The sequence below is a fragment of the Mastomys coucha genome, unplaced genomic scaffold, assembly GCF_008632895.1.
Source record: "Mastomys coucha isolate ucsf_1 unplaced genomic scaffold, UCSF_Mcou_1 pScaffold5, whole genome shotgun sequence".
In the NCBI taxonomy this organism is placed as follows: domain Eukaryota; kingdom Metazoa; phylum Chordata; class Mammalia; order Rodentia; family Muridae; genus Mastomys; species Mastomys coucha.
The window spans coordinates 47,234,457-47,249,879 of record NW_022196911.1 but is presented as its reverse complement, the minus strand read 5'-3'; the positions used below and the strand labels follow the sequence as shown (position 1 = coordinate 47,249,879).

Below are 15,423 nucleotides of genomic sequence, written 5' to 3'. Positions count from 1 at the left end.
GCCTCACTTCAGTGCCTGCCTCAGATGTTCCCTAGGGGCCACTCCCACGTCTGTAGTAGGAGACAGCCCCTATGCTGAGGGACTAGCAGTGGCAAGTGTGGTGGAATGTGCAGAAATTTGGGGCACCAAAAGTTTACCAGGCCTTTGTTCCGAATCTTCAATGTGAGTGCAAAGCCGGGAGAGCCAGAGATGTCCAGCTCTCTAGGATGCTCAGGCAGTTACTTGCCAAGCTGACAGACCCTTATCTAGGTTAAATGTAGAAGCCAGCATGGCAAGGAACAAAAGGAACTATGGAGCCTCATGGTGGTGGGAAGAGGTAGAACAGAGATCTGGGTGTTTAGGTAGATCAGGAGCTTGCCCAGCGTATGCACAGAGATACGGCTAGAGCCTCAGGGGGCATGTACCAACTTTTTTTTTTTTTTTTTTTTTTTTTTTTTTTTTTTTTTGGTTTTTCGAGACAGGGTTTCTCTGTATAGTCCTGGCTGTCCTGGAACTCACTTTGTAGACCAGGCTAGCCTCTAACTCAGAAATCCACCTACCTCTGCCTCCCAAGTGCTGGGATTAAAGGCGTGCGCCACCACTGCCCGGCTATGTACCAGCTTTCACTGTCAGGTTGGCTTCTGGTGACTCCTTTTAGAGCCAGGGGAACATGGATCTCAGCACTGTGTAAGCTAGCCAAGCTGAAGGGAGAGATTGGTACAGCCTCTCCTCTGCACCCCAACCTCCTGTTCTGTCCATACTTATCACAAGTCTTTGCTCTGTAGATACTGGAAGCTGAGCTCTGGCTGTGACCTTACACTTCAGTTTCCTTACCTACCTGTGGTGATAGTCACTGTGCCTGCAAATGGTAGGTCTGTTTGAAGCACTGTGTCTGGTGCTCAGAACTGTGCCTGCCTGGAGGCCAACACTCACTCCTTAGCAGATGCTGTTTGCAGCCTCAGGGACACGTCCTGATGCTGGCTTGAGCTTATGGGTCCTAGATGTTCAGGGATGCTTCTTTTGCCCCTGCCACAGGGCTTTCTTGAGAGGACCCGTTCTTCTACCCCCATCAAGCTTGAGGCCAGAGGAAATAGCAACTTTCTTCGCTGGGAAAGTGTTGTGGGGCTCAAGAGCTTGGGGGTTTTTAGAGTCAACCGTCAGAGGCAAGGGAGTTTCTCTGCTGGCGGTGACAGGGGCTCTCAGAGAGCTCTCAGCCTTGTGAGCAGACCGCTGCGGTCTGCAGGGAAAATGCCGACTGTGTTTATTTTTTACCTGAACCTGCAGGAAGTGGGGGGCTAGGGACAGCCTAGCTGGGCCCAAGCTCTACTCTGAAGCAGAGACCTGCTCAGGGGTCTCCGTTTCTGCCCTGCCCTGCCCTGCCCTGAGGTGGTAGCCAGGCTGGGCACTGGAGTTGGAAACTTCAGAAGATACCTTTGGGAGAGGAGCTGCAGGCAGGTGTGGGAGAGTCTGAAGAGTGCCAGCAGCAGGAAGGACCTCCTAGTTGGGAGGGGAACTGGGCACCAAGTGGCCAGCAAGCTAGATAGGTCCTGGCAGGAACAGCAGGGTAGCTGTAGGCAGGCACCTCTGGGGTCCGAGTCCTGGACTTGTCCTGGAGTGCCAAGGCTGGTGGGAGCAGCTGCCCAAGCTAAGGCACTCCAGCTAAGGCAAGGAGTGGGATGTGAAGTGTCTGGTGCGGTGGAAACACAAAGTGCAGTTGGCTCTCTGACTCCGGCTTTCGTGTTTATGTCCCACTGTCTCCTTCCCCTTAGTAAGGAGATGAGGGACTCTACTGTTGAGGTGCTCAGCGCTTGGTGGGGACAGTTAACCCAGACCTGCCTCCTTCCTTCCCTTGGAGAGTTAGGGACAGTCACCTGGAGGCAGATGAGGGAGGAGGGCTCCAGTCCCTGAGCATGCCATGCACATACCAGGCCCTAGGCAACCCCACCCTGCTGTCTGGGAAGTCTGGCGCTGAGACAGCCTTGTACTGAAGCCCTGGAGCGGGACGTTCTACTGGCTGAAGGGGACAGGGAGCCTTGTGCCAGACGGTTCCCCCTGGCTAGCACCACCGAGCACTGAATGGGGCTGAGTAGGGTGAGGAGGCAGACAAGCTTGGGAAGAACTAGCTAGGCCCTTAGTGCTTGCCCTGCAGCTCTGGCCTCTCAGACCTCTAGCTGCTGGTGGGTTCTTGTCCCCACCCTGTCCACCCAGCACTTCTGTGGTCTGTCTGCAGACTTCTGATTAATGAGGCTTTCCCCCAAATACAGGAAACACAAGTAGGCAGGATAGGCCCATCGTCCCCAGGACCCCCAACTGCTACACACACACACACACACACACACACACACACACACACACACACGGCAGGAGTTGTAAGCTGAGCTGGATTTCTGAGGCTTCTTCAGGCCAGTTTGAGCTACATTGCAGCCTGGGGCTCAGGAAGCAAAGTTGTCTGTGCTTTAGGGGCTTTAAGCAGTGTGAGGGGTGCAGTGCCCTGAGGTCTAAATCCTGAAGGAGTGGAATCTGAGGATGAAAAAGACCTTAAAGATTGTCCAGGAAGCTTCCTATTACAAAGGGCCTGGTGCTCCTCAAAATTAGGACAAAGCATGGTTTAAGACTGATAGGTGGGCAGGACTGATGCTGTCACTGGCTTCCAGGAGGTCAGAGAGCCTTCCCAGGATCCTGGAGTGCCAGAACCAGGAAATGGTCAGCAAGCCTGGAGCTTCCAAGCTTCCTTCACGCCATTGTATACCTCAAAGCTTAGCCAGTGGAACTCCTGGCCACTGTAGGTGCTATTGCTGCTAGGGAGCTGGGGTGGTCACACAGGGCTATCACCAGCTCTCTATGACCACAGACAGTCAAGGCCTTAGGGAGGCCTTAGGGAGTGCCTGATCTCTGTCCGCTGCAGCCTGGCTACGAGGGAGCTCTCTGCTCTAAAATGGCTCAGAGGTCCAGGTGAGAATGATGGCTCAGCCTGGAGGAGGAGATAGGAAGTGGTTAGAGCCTACATATTGAAGGTAGAATATTCAGATCCGCTGAGAAATTGGACATGGGGTTAGTGTCAAGAACCACTTCAAGGTTGTCTGGTCTGAAAGGTCGTTCAGTTAATGGAAGGATGGCGCTGCCAGTAACTGAGGAAGTCCACAGCACACCAACAGAGTCAAAGGTTGTGATTTGAGGACTGAGGATATAGCTCAGAAGTAGAGCGCTTACGTGAGTGTGGAGTTTGCAGACATTTTAGGCCTCGAGTTGAGTAAGTATTTGGAGAGTAGAGTTCCTAGCAAAATGTGGAGTCAATTAGGCCTTGTAACACAAACCTTTAATCCCAGCACTCAAGGGGGCAGAGACAGGCAGAGCTCTGTTGGAGGCTAACCTGATTTTTTTTTTTTTTTTTTTTTTTAATCTACAGAGTGACTTTCAGGACAGCCAGGGTTACAGCCAGGGTTTTCTGAGAATTAGTCTCAGGAAAAAAAAAACAAAAGAAAAGGAAATGTGGAGTCATAGATAGATGGTGTTCTGCTGTCCAGATTTCATTTGTAAGTGTGTGTGCTCGTGCAGTGGAGGCCGTCACATTCCGTGCAGCTCTAGTTACAGGCTTACTAAGCAGCCTGTGCCCCCAGCCTGAAGATGTGTACAGCTGTACCAATGTGGACAAAAGAATCAGCTCCAGGGCTAAAGGAAGAGTGTGGCCTCTCAGGGTGGAGGGAAATGAAGCAACTGAGTATTCTGAAAGTCGAGTGACAGAACCTGGTTTCAGGGAGAAGGAGGAATCAGTTTCTCATGAGGGCAAAGGATTGGGGAAATGGTGACTGACCTCAGCATTTTGGAAGTCATTGTGGATGCTGACAGGTCTTCTTGGGGCAAGAGACAAGCTAGGCTGAGGGGAGACTACAAGAGCTGAGATCTGGAGTCACTGAATGAGGCTGGACCTACTAAGGGTCTGTAGAGGGAAGAGTCATGAGGTCACAGCTGGGAGATGGGTCACAGATAAGAGAGACAGGCCTGTTTGTACCCTAGTAGTGTATGCCTGACATGTGTCCACACATCTCACACATAGTCTCTCCTCCCTTAATGGACAGACATACTAAGTAGCTCTGGATGCTGTTGGCTTGCAATAATGCAGACCAGGCCTTGAATTCAGAGATCCACTTGCCTCTGCCTCCTGAGTCTGGGATTTAAGGGGAGCACTGACTTGCCTAGCTTCAGACATCAACTCTTGTTTATCTAAGACAGAGGGAGGCCTGAGATAGCCCAAGACTTGAGGGAAAGGTGCAGTTGAGTGCTGGAGGCAGGAATGCAGGGAAAAATGGTAGGCCAGGATGTCTGTGGTCTACTGGAGCTGTGCCCAACTAGAGGCCTCATGCCCACCCAGCTTTCCCCTAGAGCTGCAATGGCAATGGACCTGTGCAAGGCCTTTGACTTCCAGAAAACCCCGAGATCTGAGGATTGTTCAGTTGAAATGCCTGCAGCCAACTTCATCTGCTTTATTTCTCCCAAGTGTTCTCTTACTGTCTTGTTCCAAGATGTCTCATTTCTTCCTTCTGTGCCATGGTGAGCAGTCACTCCTGTGTGCTCTCAGCCAATAGCATTTCAACAGACAAGCTTGTCTGGGTGGAAGCTGAGCCTTGGTTGTCGATAGATCCACAGAACTCTGGCCTGCAAGGGCATGCACACCAGGCCTGGCAGCGACTCCTTGTGGCTGGGCTGTGAGCTCTCTCGGCCTGCTGAGTCATCTCTTGACATAGAACCATTTGACTGTGAAAAGTAAGTCCTGCAGTGCTTAAGAAATCAGAAGAATGATGTCTGGACAGACTGTCCCTGGAGGGAGCCAGGTACCACCTGACCTCACCCAAGTCAGGGGCCAAAGGAGGTTCCTCCTCCGTGCCAACACATGCCATTAGAGTTCAGGTGAGACAGTCTGGGAGCTGTAGAGGAAAAGGCTGCAGACAGCCATTGGACTTGATAGAACCAGGAGGTCAGGAGGACTTCTGGACAGGATAACACAGTTTCCCAGGAGAGGCTCCCTAGGAGGTGGGACTGCATAGTCAGTCTGCAAGATTGGGAGGCAGGAAAACAGTGCCACAGGACACAAGGAGTGTAGAGTGCCCTCTTCCCATAAGCTTGTCATTTTTGATTGCCAAGATGACCACAGAGTTCACTGAAATTCTGCATGCTCTGACCCTTGCATCCCCCTGCCCAAGAATGCTTCATGTTCACCAGCCTTCTGGTCCTTTTCCAGCATAACAAGCCCGGTCAACCCCCACATGGCGTCCCCCAACTTTCTCCACTCTATGAACATTTCAGCAGTCCACACCCCACCCCTGCACCAGCGGACATCAGCCAGAAGCAAGGTATGGGTCAGGGATGGGAAAAGGCCACCAAGGTGGGAACTTATGGTCCAAGCTCCTGGGGCTTCTGAAGCCACATAGGCTGGCCCACATTTTATAACAGAAAAATCTGGGACTTTGCAAACCCAGGGCCCAAAGAAAAGGTCAGAAAGGAACCGGGAGTGGTAGGGAGAGGCAGGAGGATTGAAAGTTTGAAGCCAGCCTGGGCTACAAAACAAGATCCTGCCTTGGAGGATTTTTTATAAACCGTCAGAAAGGGACCGAGTCTGAGAGCACAGGGAGGAGGAACCAATCAGAATGGGAGGCTGCTGGTTCTCTGCTGCAGTGTAAGAGCAACCTCTGTGCATTGCTGCAGCTGTAAAACTCAAGGCCTTTCCCCCCAGTGAGAAAATGGAAAGTGGTGGTTGTGATGGCTGATTCACCTCAGCCTCAGCCAAAGTCATTCTGAAATCCACCATTGTCAGCTGTGGGAAACCTGCTGACTCAACCCTGGGGCTCCTCAGGCCAGGTTCTTCTAGGCTGGGGGCTGCCTTCTACTCAAAGAGTTCTAAGCAGAGGCCCTAAAGGCAGAGCAGCCATGCAACAGGAACTGGTGAGGTTTGGCCTCTCATTCCCCAGGGACTCCAAGCTTTGCCTCTGTCCAACCAGTGTCCTAAGGCAAGTCACCGAGCACCTCTGCCCCGGCTCCTGTGGTTTGTCAGATGGTATTGTTATTACCCTAGGGTAGTTCTCATAAACCAGCTGATTCTGGGCCTCTAGTAAAAGGAAGAGGGGGATATTAAAGCCTCTATAGAAGGCTCCAAGGAATAGTAACTGTTTCAACTTCCAGGTCAGGGCGACACGCTTACTTGTCCCTTTGCACTACAGGAGTTCACAGGCCGCTGCAGACCCCCGATCTCTCTGGATTCTATTCTCTGACCTCAGGCAGCATGGGACAGCTCCCCCATACTGTGAGCTGGTAAGTGTGGGCCCAGAGAAAAAGGAACACTGTATCTGCCCTCCCATGCTCCTCCTCTACCCAGCTTGTGAGACCCGAGCTGCCAGCTCTGTAGCCAGCAGCTGTAGGCTAACCTAGCTCTGAGCTAGCAATCCTTGTGACTGTGTGCATTCCCCAGGGAGCTTGACATACCTCCTTTAGGGAGGCAGGAATGCTGACTACTGGTCTCAACCCTGCTACAATGAATTCTCCAGAAGATGAGGAGCACAGTTGGACCTGAGCAAGCAGGTGGTGTAAACCACACCAAGGAGAGGCTACTGCCTCTCACAGCTGCCTGGTAGGCAGGCAGGCAGGCAACTTCCTGGTGCAATAGCCTGTGTGCTGCTAGTCTTTCCCAGCCTTGGTGGAGCTGTATGAAGAATGGGACCCTTCCTGGTCTCTGGTGCTTGCTTGAGCCACACTTGTGACCAGCCTACTGGAAAGGTCTACTAAGGCTGGACCGGGCCTCACGGATGGCCAGAGTCTGGTTTCAGCTAGAATCAGGTCTCAACAGGCCACTGGCCTGCCTTTTACTCATTAGCCACAGTGTGACCTGAGTAGGTCTCTAACTAGCAGCAGGAAAGACTGTCTTCCCAAGAAGGCAGTGAAAGGCAAACTTTCAACCTGGGCCTACCTGCCCTGTTTGTTCCACCCGCTTCTTATCCATGATCAGCACATTCCTCCATTTCAGAGTGTTTGGGACAAAGTGCCATTCTGAATACAAGTCAGCCTATCCCAGGACCAAGGTGGAACTCAGCGCTCAGCCTGTGGTGCCAGGCCAGTGCTCTCAACAGGCAACTCTTTGGACAGCCTCTTAAGTCCCTTAGGCCTGCAGCTCCAAAGACCAGGAAATCTGAGCCTCCAGAGAAGGGGGTAGCTCTGTGTCCTTAGCTACTGCTGGGTGAGACATGGAACATTCTCACTGCCTGTGCTGAGCCCTATATGTGCTAGCAAGGAACCTGGGTGCCAGAGAAACACTGCTGGGGCTGATGGTGACCTTAGATTTTTGCCCTTTCAAAATAAAAGTCTGCCAGTGGACAAGCAGGCAAGAAGCCTGCAGTTATGAAGCACTGTTAACACTGTCTTGGTTTGGAACTATAGGAGCCCAGAGAGACACCTTCATTCTCCTTGAGGCCCCTGGGCTTTTAAGTTGAAGTAGCAGCTGTGAGGAGATGGCTCAGCAGTTAAGAGAACTGGCTGTTCTCCCAGAGGACCTAGGGTTTGGTTCCCAGCACCCACGTGGTGGATCCAATCCACAGAAGGGATTGGATCCACCACGTGGGTGCTGGGAACCAAACCCTTCTGTGGAGCTCCTAGAGCACCAGGCATGTATATGGTTCACAGACGTACATGCAGGCCAAACGCTCATACACATGAGAAAAGAATAAAACTTAAGAGTTGAAGCAGGGGCTGGAGAGATGGCTCAGCAGTAAAGAGCACTGACTGCTCTTCTGAAGGTCCTGAGTTCAAATCCCAGCAACCACATGGTGGCTCACAACCATCTGTAATGAGATCTGATGCCCTCTGGTGTGTCTGAAGACAGCTACACTGTACTTTCATATAATAAACAAAATCTTTAAAAAAAAAAAAGAGTTGAAGCAGGCTGGGTGGTGGTGGCGCACACCTTTAACCCCAGCACTTGAGAGGCAGAGGCAGGTGGACTTCTGAGTTCAAGGCCAGCCTGGTCTACAGAGTGAGTAGACTACAGCCAGGCTACACAGAGAAACCCTGTCTCGAAAAACCAAAAAAAGAAAAAAAAAGAGTTGAAGCAGAAAAAACAAAACAAAAACAAAACGCCGGGTGGTAGTGACGGCACATGCCTTTAATCCCAGCACTTGGGAGGCAGAGGCAGACGGATTTCACTTGGGAGTTCGAGGCCAGCCTGGTCTGTTCTAGGACCAGAACAGCCAGGGCTATACAGAGAAACCCTGTCTTGGAAAAAAAAAAAGTTGAAGCAGGCAAATTGGGGCAGAAGAGCAAAGCAGACAGTGTCAGTAGAAAGGATACAGATATCAACCCTGGGAGAAGGCTACCAGATACATGCAGCACTGTGTATGAGTCCCAAAACACAAGGCACAAAAGTCCTTCCCCATGTCTGGCTAGCAGTCAGACGGTTAACAGCTGTCTCTCCCAACCACAGGCCCAGCCCTCCTCTCTACCCCCTGTCCCCTTCCTGCGGATATAGACAGCACTTCCCTGCCCCCACTGCAGCCCCTGGCGCCCCCTATCCCAGGTGAGTCCCTGATCCCCGCAGCCAGGCTCCTGCTTCCTGTTGCCCAGGCTTCAATGCCCACACAGGGCTGTGTTCAGGCCAGTGCTTACCCTGTGTTAGTTGTTTGTCCATCTGTCTGTCTGTAACTTTGGAGTCCCATGCTGTTCTGTGCCTGAGGATTCAACAAGAAGTCTCAGCCTAAGACACACTGGACAGAGCATTCCAGAGCAGCCAAGACAGCAGTGTATATGTGGCTAATTCAGCTCTACTGCTCACCCTTGCTGGGGCATCCTCTGAGCTCTGCCCAAGCCAAGGCAGTACCTTTTAGATAGTGCTGTGCCCTAGGGCCTGCCTGCCTACCTGCTCAGGATTCTTAGTCTCCACACAGTAGCAGAGAAGAGGGGTTGGGGGTGAGGGTATACATGTGTGCCCCTTTGTTTAGCTCATTAATGACAGACCTAGCACTAGACATGCCATGATTAGGAGGTAGAGATACAGCAGCAACAGCAGAGTGGGTCAGCTGGGCTGAAGACAAGCTTTAAGGAGCCCCCCAACCAGGCATGATGGTCAAAGAGGATTGTGGGAAGCAAAAAAAGTCAGTCTGTTGTGAGAGGGGAGCCTGGGGGACTGACGTGGAGAGCAAACAGGTCCACAGGTAGCCATAAGAACAAGCTTGTTCATAAGGGAGGGCAGGGTTAATAGCCATCTGACTAACACGTGAGTCTTTGCAGTATCTGTGCGTACATATATGTGTACCAGTGTCCAGACCAATGAGTATAAAGTATCTGTCGGTTATGTCCTCTGTGCAGGGATCTCCATATGTGTTCAAAGTCTAGCCCAAATGTCTGGTTTAGTACCGCTTTCCTCCTGCCTTCAGGTTCACCCACCCCTCCTTGATGCTGGGATCTGGTGTACCTGGACACCCAGCAGCCATCCCTCACCCAGCCATTGTGCCCTCCTCAGGGAAGCAGGAGCTGCAGCCATATGACAGAAACCTGTGAGTTAACCTATAGGCTGGGAGGAAGGGGCAAGGTGTGAGCCGGACAGGTAAACAGAGTGGTCTGGTCAACCAGCACATGCCTCCCACCAGGTCCAAGGCCCCCTTCCTGGCACCTCAATGGACTGCCTGGATGGCCCTGCCCAGCTGTTCTGTGGCTCTGGCATTGACCAGGATTACTTTTGTAATCGTCAAAAGCAAGAGTGGTTGGGGAAGGATAAGGAACAAAAAAATTTTTTGAGCCAAGAAGGAAGGGGATGAGTCTCTGTGTGCTTTTCCCACTTGGCTACAATTTTCTTAAAAGGAACAGTTACTCTCTGCTCACTCATGTGAGACAGTGAGAAAATTCTACTATATCAAGAGTGGTGGAGCTGGCCTTTAGCCCCAGCACTTGGGAGGCAGAGGCAGGCGGATCTCTAGGTTCGATACTAGCCTGTTTGACACAGTGAGTTCCAGGATGGCCAGGGATACACAGAGAAGCCCTGTCTCCAAAGAACAAAAAGTGGTGGCATTGGGTTATATTCACTGCTGGGGGTAAGGGGGTGGAGGGGCAGAAGGGGGAGGCTACTTCCCAAGTCATATAACATGGTTGTGTACCTCAGGAAAACACAGGCAGAACCCAAGGCAGAGAAGGAGGCTAAGAAGCCAATCATCAAGAAGCCCCTCAATGCTTTCATGCTTTACATGAAGGAGATGAGAGCCAAGGTCATTGCAGAGTGCACACTCAAGGAGAGTGCTGCCATCAACCAGATCCTAGGCCGCAGGGTGAGGAGGCCACTGGCAAGTGGGCTGGCAGGGACCGCCTCCAAACCTTTCACCCTGGTATGACTTCCTAATTTCCTGATGCATCCCATCTGCCCCACTTTCCTGTTGCAGTGGCACGCACTATCCCGAGAAGAGCAGGCCAAGTACTATGAACTGGCCCGCAAGGAAAGGCAGCTGCACATGCAATTATACCCAGGCTGGTCAGCACGGGATAACTACGTAAGTGGCTAGCAATACACCAAGGGTGGGTGGGGGAACCCTTGAGATATCATACCCAAAACAACAACCTCAACACAGGAAGGGGAATTTGTCTTGACAGTATAGGCAAAGTAACACAGAAAGCCCAAGACTCCCCTTGACTATATAAGAAGAAAGCTTAAGCAACTTCCCTTAAAGATGGTTCTCCATTCCAGAATGTATTCACGTATGGAGCTGTTGCTCAGTATTATTAGTTTGGCTACATGAGAAGGGGAAGGAAGGGGCCTGGAACTCCTATACTCAAATGGGAGATAAGATTGAGAGAGGGAGGAACCCCTAATTGTACCTTGTCTACTGTAGCCTTACAAGAACTAAAGTCAAGAAAGAGGAATCCCCAAGTAGAAGAAGTCTATATCCTAGAGGCAATAGGCTGCAGACAGGCCACAATCTACCTCCCAGAACCAACCATCTCTCTTGTTCTTGCAGGGAAAGAAGAAGAGGCGGTCAAGGGAAAAGCATCAAGAATCCACCACAGGTGAGGCCTTGCTTCAGTAATATAGAGAGGTTCCTTTCCACATTCCCATTTCAAGAGCAGCCCTGCTCTGGCCCGGCCCAGAGGGTAGGGTGGAATACTCGGCCACAGATCTTCAGTGCCTGAGCCCTCTGGAAACAAAGCTGCATCTCTTAAGTCTAATCCCATGCAAGGAACAGCTTAATTGTGGGAATGGACCAACAGAAGCACATGATATACCCCTATGCCACCTTTGCCAGCCAGCCCTGCTCACAGCTAGGTTCTACCAGAAAAGCTAATGAGAAAGGAACTGATCATAAAATTAGTTCTGTGTCTAAACCAAAATGTTAGCCAGGACCCAAGAGTAATTACATAGCCTGCTGACAGGTACAAGGCGATTTCTTCATCACTAGTTAGTTCTCATTTCTCATGGCAATGCACAGTGCTGCAGAGAGCCCAGAGAACCCATCCTACTATAGGCCTTATTCTTGTCCCCAATCCTGATAATTTAGATGACAGACTATGATGTGCATTCTCAGCTGTGTTGCTCCCTTACAGAAAAGCTGGAGCCTAGGACTGGAACAGGACAGGAAAAAATTTCCTAGGCCTTTCTCTGAGGATAGAATAGGCCTTTCTTTCCATCTGTAAGTGTGGAACATTAGGTATAATTATGCTACATATACCTTTAGCCTTATGAGGAATGTGGGCCAGAGGAAGATGGTACATTTTCAAGAGTGAAGAAAAACTGCGTAAGACATGCAGGTAGTTGGGTGAAGAGGATAGCCCCAACATGGAAAATGTAGAAGCCCTAAAGGCCCCCTGTGCAGTTCTGGAGCCTCGAGCTAGAAGGATGATCAGCCAAGGGAAAGGGAGGACAGCATGAAGAGCACCTCCACACTCCATCACTCTTCCCACTGCCTTTTCTCACCCCTTGCTCTGGGTCCTAAGGCTTCCCCTGGGAAGGTCCATTCTGCCTGTGGGGGCTATGGGGAGTCTGTAACTGGCTAACACTGATGTTACCTCTTCTTTCTGGGCCCTGTTCTGCCCTGCTGCCTGCCTGCTCGCCCTCTGCCTTGTTCTGCCCCTCTGGCATGGGTGTGAGCAGACCCTGGCTCGCCTAAGAAATGTCGTGCTCGCTTTGGCCTCAACCAGCAGACGGATTGGTGTGGTCCCTGCAGGTGGGTTTGTCCCCACCATCATTCTCCCTTTGCTTCAAGCTGCTTCCCTTATTGCACATGTTCTGCTGGGTCTGCAGCCCTTCCTTTGGTCCCTCAGTCCCTTAGCAAGCCCTGTAGAGAACAGAACCCATGACTCCTAAGAATACAAGTGAATATTGAACACAGCTTGTGGAGATGACTGGTCAAGGTGAGAGAAGTAGAAAGGGAGAGACATACATAAGCAAAGGTAGGTCTGGTACCAGCCAGATTTACCAAATCCTTACCTTAGGAAACAAATCTGTCACACATTTAGATAGCTGAAGCCCCTACTCCTAGCTCTGAAGTGATTAAGTTCCACAAACTCCCTCATTTCTTTAAAATAGAATTCCTGCTTAAGAGATACAAGGTGATGGTATCAGAGACTCCTAGAAATAGTCTGATCACCATCTTAAATCTAATACCAAAGAGAGACAGAGAAGCATGCGAGAGCAAGGAGGAAAGAAGTGTATGTGTATTGTGCTCACAATAGGAAATGGAGACTCCACTCCTAGAAGAGGTCCTATTCCATCCATGTGTGGCTGGGGACAGGTGTACACCGGAACCCTCGCACTCAGGAGGCTGAGATAGGCCAGCCAGAACCACAGGGAGACCCTGTCTAAAACAAAGCGCAAAAGACAAACCTCCCCCAAAGTGCTAGAGCTAGTTATTAATAAGTTATTTTGTATTTCTTCTATTAGCCTGGTTGTGAGAACCAAGTTTGCTCACAAGCATCACAGTCAACCTTGCCTTAATAATGCCTATCTAATCCCTGCAAGTATACATTGAACAGTAGCTCAAAGACCCAGTCTAAGAGATGGTTCCACTGGAAAACAGAAGTAGCCCACAGGCCTACACACGATTCCTCCTGCCACCTTGTGGCTGTACTATGTAATTGCACTTGTCCTAGGTCTGGGCCAGGTGGGGCTGAAAGAAGGGCATATAGTTTCCTTGGGCATGGAGAGAGGATAAAGTGGTTAGCCAGACCTGTTCAAGGACAGGCTTTTTCTGGTTGTGATGTGTGACTATGGATTCACCCTCTGTTTACAGATAACTCTCTTCACTATTCCTAGGAGGAAAAAGAAATGCATTCGGTACTTACCCGGAGAAGGCCGCTGCCCCAGCCCCGTTCCTTCCAATGACAGTGCTCTAGGCTGTCCCCGGTCCCCAGCTCCCCAGGACTCACCCTCGTATCTTCTACTGCCCTCCTTCCCCACAGAACTGCTTGCTAGCACAGTGGAGCCAGCACCAACATTCTCAGGTCGCTCTGCAGCTCTTACTCTTCCAGCCCCTAAATCTCCAAAGATCCCCCACAGCACCCTCCAGAGTACACAAATACAGCAACAAGAATCTCAGAGACAGGCAGCCTAACAACCTTGGTTGTTAGGCACAGAACACCTGGCTTGCTCCAGGGGCCCACCCCTAACTCAGGAGGCAACATGACCAGCTCCCTTGGAACCAGGAACCAGCTAGGGGTCCTCTTAAGGTGGTGAAGATTACAAAGGCTGCACAACTCCCTGAACCAGGGGCCATAAATTCAAGAGGTGGGAGATCAGATCTATGTAGCTGTATCATCTTAAGGGGATCCTGCTGCCTATGACAGCCATATTTGTTCTTATTGCTGGCTGGACATCCCTATTGTCCTAGGTTTTGTTTTTGCTGTAGGTCAGATGGGCTGGACTGACTTCTTCAGTTGCCTACTCTACAAATGCTTCTCCTGCCCTCTGCCACACCTTCCCCAATACTTCTTGGACCAAGAATACCTACCTGGTTTGTCACACAAAATAACTCTGTGATTGACCAGCCACAATGCTTCTCTCTTAAGCAAACTGAGAAGCTCTGTTTACAAAAAACAGCTGCTGTTCATAAGCTGGGCCGGAGGAAGCGTCTTACTGTGTTCTCAGGAGCTTGCAAGAGGAGAGAATAGGCTACATTTAGGCCTTTCCACCTTGGCAACAGAACACCAACCTACCTACTGGTGGGCAGTCATCAGCTTTCATTTCAGTCTTTTCTGAGCTCACCAGCATTCAAAACTACAGTCAATAAATTAAAGTTGGCCTAAATCCAGCGTGCACCCATCCCTATAATGCTTTTCCCAGTTCCATTTCCAGCTCATCTGTGCCAGCTGAGTCAGCTCCTGGGTATCTGTGAGAGGGCAAATCCCAAATCCCCCAATAGCCAGAGCCCATCTTTCAGCATTGAGAACCGGCCAGCTTCAGTTTCTCTCTGGGGCTACACGAAGAGATCTGTTACTACTAAAGCAAGGAGCCCATAAAACCTCTCTGTGGAGGACATGGTTCCTTGCCACATTTTAGAAACTCTTTTTGAGCCAAACTTAACCCTGAGCCTTGAAAAACAAGTTTTTTGGTTTGTTTTAACTTAACTTTTTTTTTTTTTGCATTCTCACTGTATATAGCCTGAATCCAAAGAAAACAAAAAGGGGTTGTCCAAGTATTCCACACAGAAACAAAACAAAAAACCCTTTAGTTCCTACTCTAATCACTCATTTCTCAATCCAAAGATCATGTTTCTAGTGTAAAGTCTTGAGAAAGTGTGGTAGTATGCACCTATAATCCCAGCACTTGGGAAGACAAGAGGCAGGGGGACCTCTGTGAGTTCCAGGACAACCAGGGCTGTATAGCAGATCTTTTCTCAAAAAGAAAAACTGTTGTATCCAAAATATTTTTGTATTGTAATGCATTACCATAGAAAAGCTTTTTTAACCATGAGAATAAAGATTCTTTTTACTTGTTTTTTCAAAGACTGAGTAATTAGCTGTTTGAATTAAGTGAGATGGCTTAGCACTGCTGCTCTTGAGAGAACCAGGGTTTGGTTCCCAGCACCTGTTCTTTTTCTATCACAAAACCTGGAGTGTATCCTTTAGTATGAACAAAGATTCTAAGATTACCAAACTGCAAAAATCAAAACTCACAATCAGTATCTCTTGACAGGGGCTTGGTCCTATCGCCACAGATGAGCTCTGCATTTAATCCTGACACTGCAATCAAGGCAGGCGACCTACTCCCCTTACCCTTGTGCACCAGTGAGTTAGCTGGTAGTCACCATTCAGACACTCAGCAGTCCAACCTGAAATGTTTTCAGGTCTACTTTCCTCTAAGGACAGAGAGAAGAAAAATATGCAGTCCAGTCTTAAAATTTGATTAAATAGAAGTCCTATACAAAGACTGCTCGATTCTTAGGACTGACTTTTTTAGATGCAAGTACACCATGTTAAAGTGCACTGTGT

General features: G+C 50.0%; 1 protein-coding gene across 6 annotated transcripts in view; it reads left to right on the top strand.

Annotated features, from left to right (window-relative positions):
- The window catches only part of Tcf7 (transcription factor 7), a 31,238-nt gene extending 16,301 nt beyond the window's left edge, over nt 1-14,937 (top strand). The window contains exons 4-12 of one of the 6 annotated variants that reach the window (XM_031351607.1): nt 5,216-5,327; nt 6,192-6,282; nt 8,441-8,533; nt 9,390-9,509; nt 10,112-10,274; nt 10,386-10,493; nt 10,959-11,007; nt 12,089-12,161; nt 13,250-14,937. In XM_031351607.1, the coding sequence (XP_031207467.1) occupies nt 5,216-5,327; nt 6,192-6,282; nt 8,441-8,533; nt 9,390-9,509; nt 10,112-10,274; nt 10,386-10,493; nt 10,959-11,007; nt 12,089-12,161; nt 13,250-13,547 (1,107 nt within the window). In that variant the 3' untranslated portion in view covers nt 13,548-14,937. Of the gene's footprint in view, nt 1-5,215; nt 5,328-6,191; nt 6,283-8,440; nt 8,534-9,389; nt 9,510-10,111; nt 10,275-10,385; nt 10,494-10,958; nt 11,008-12,088; nt 12,162-13,226 lie in introns of all 6 variants that reach the window. The other 5 variants (XM_031351610.1, XM_031351608.1, XM_031351609.1 and 2 more) reach the window with 5 other exon arrangements.
- Nucleotides 14,938-15,423: the final 486 nt, after the last annotated feature.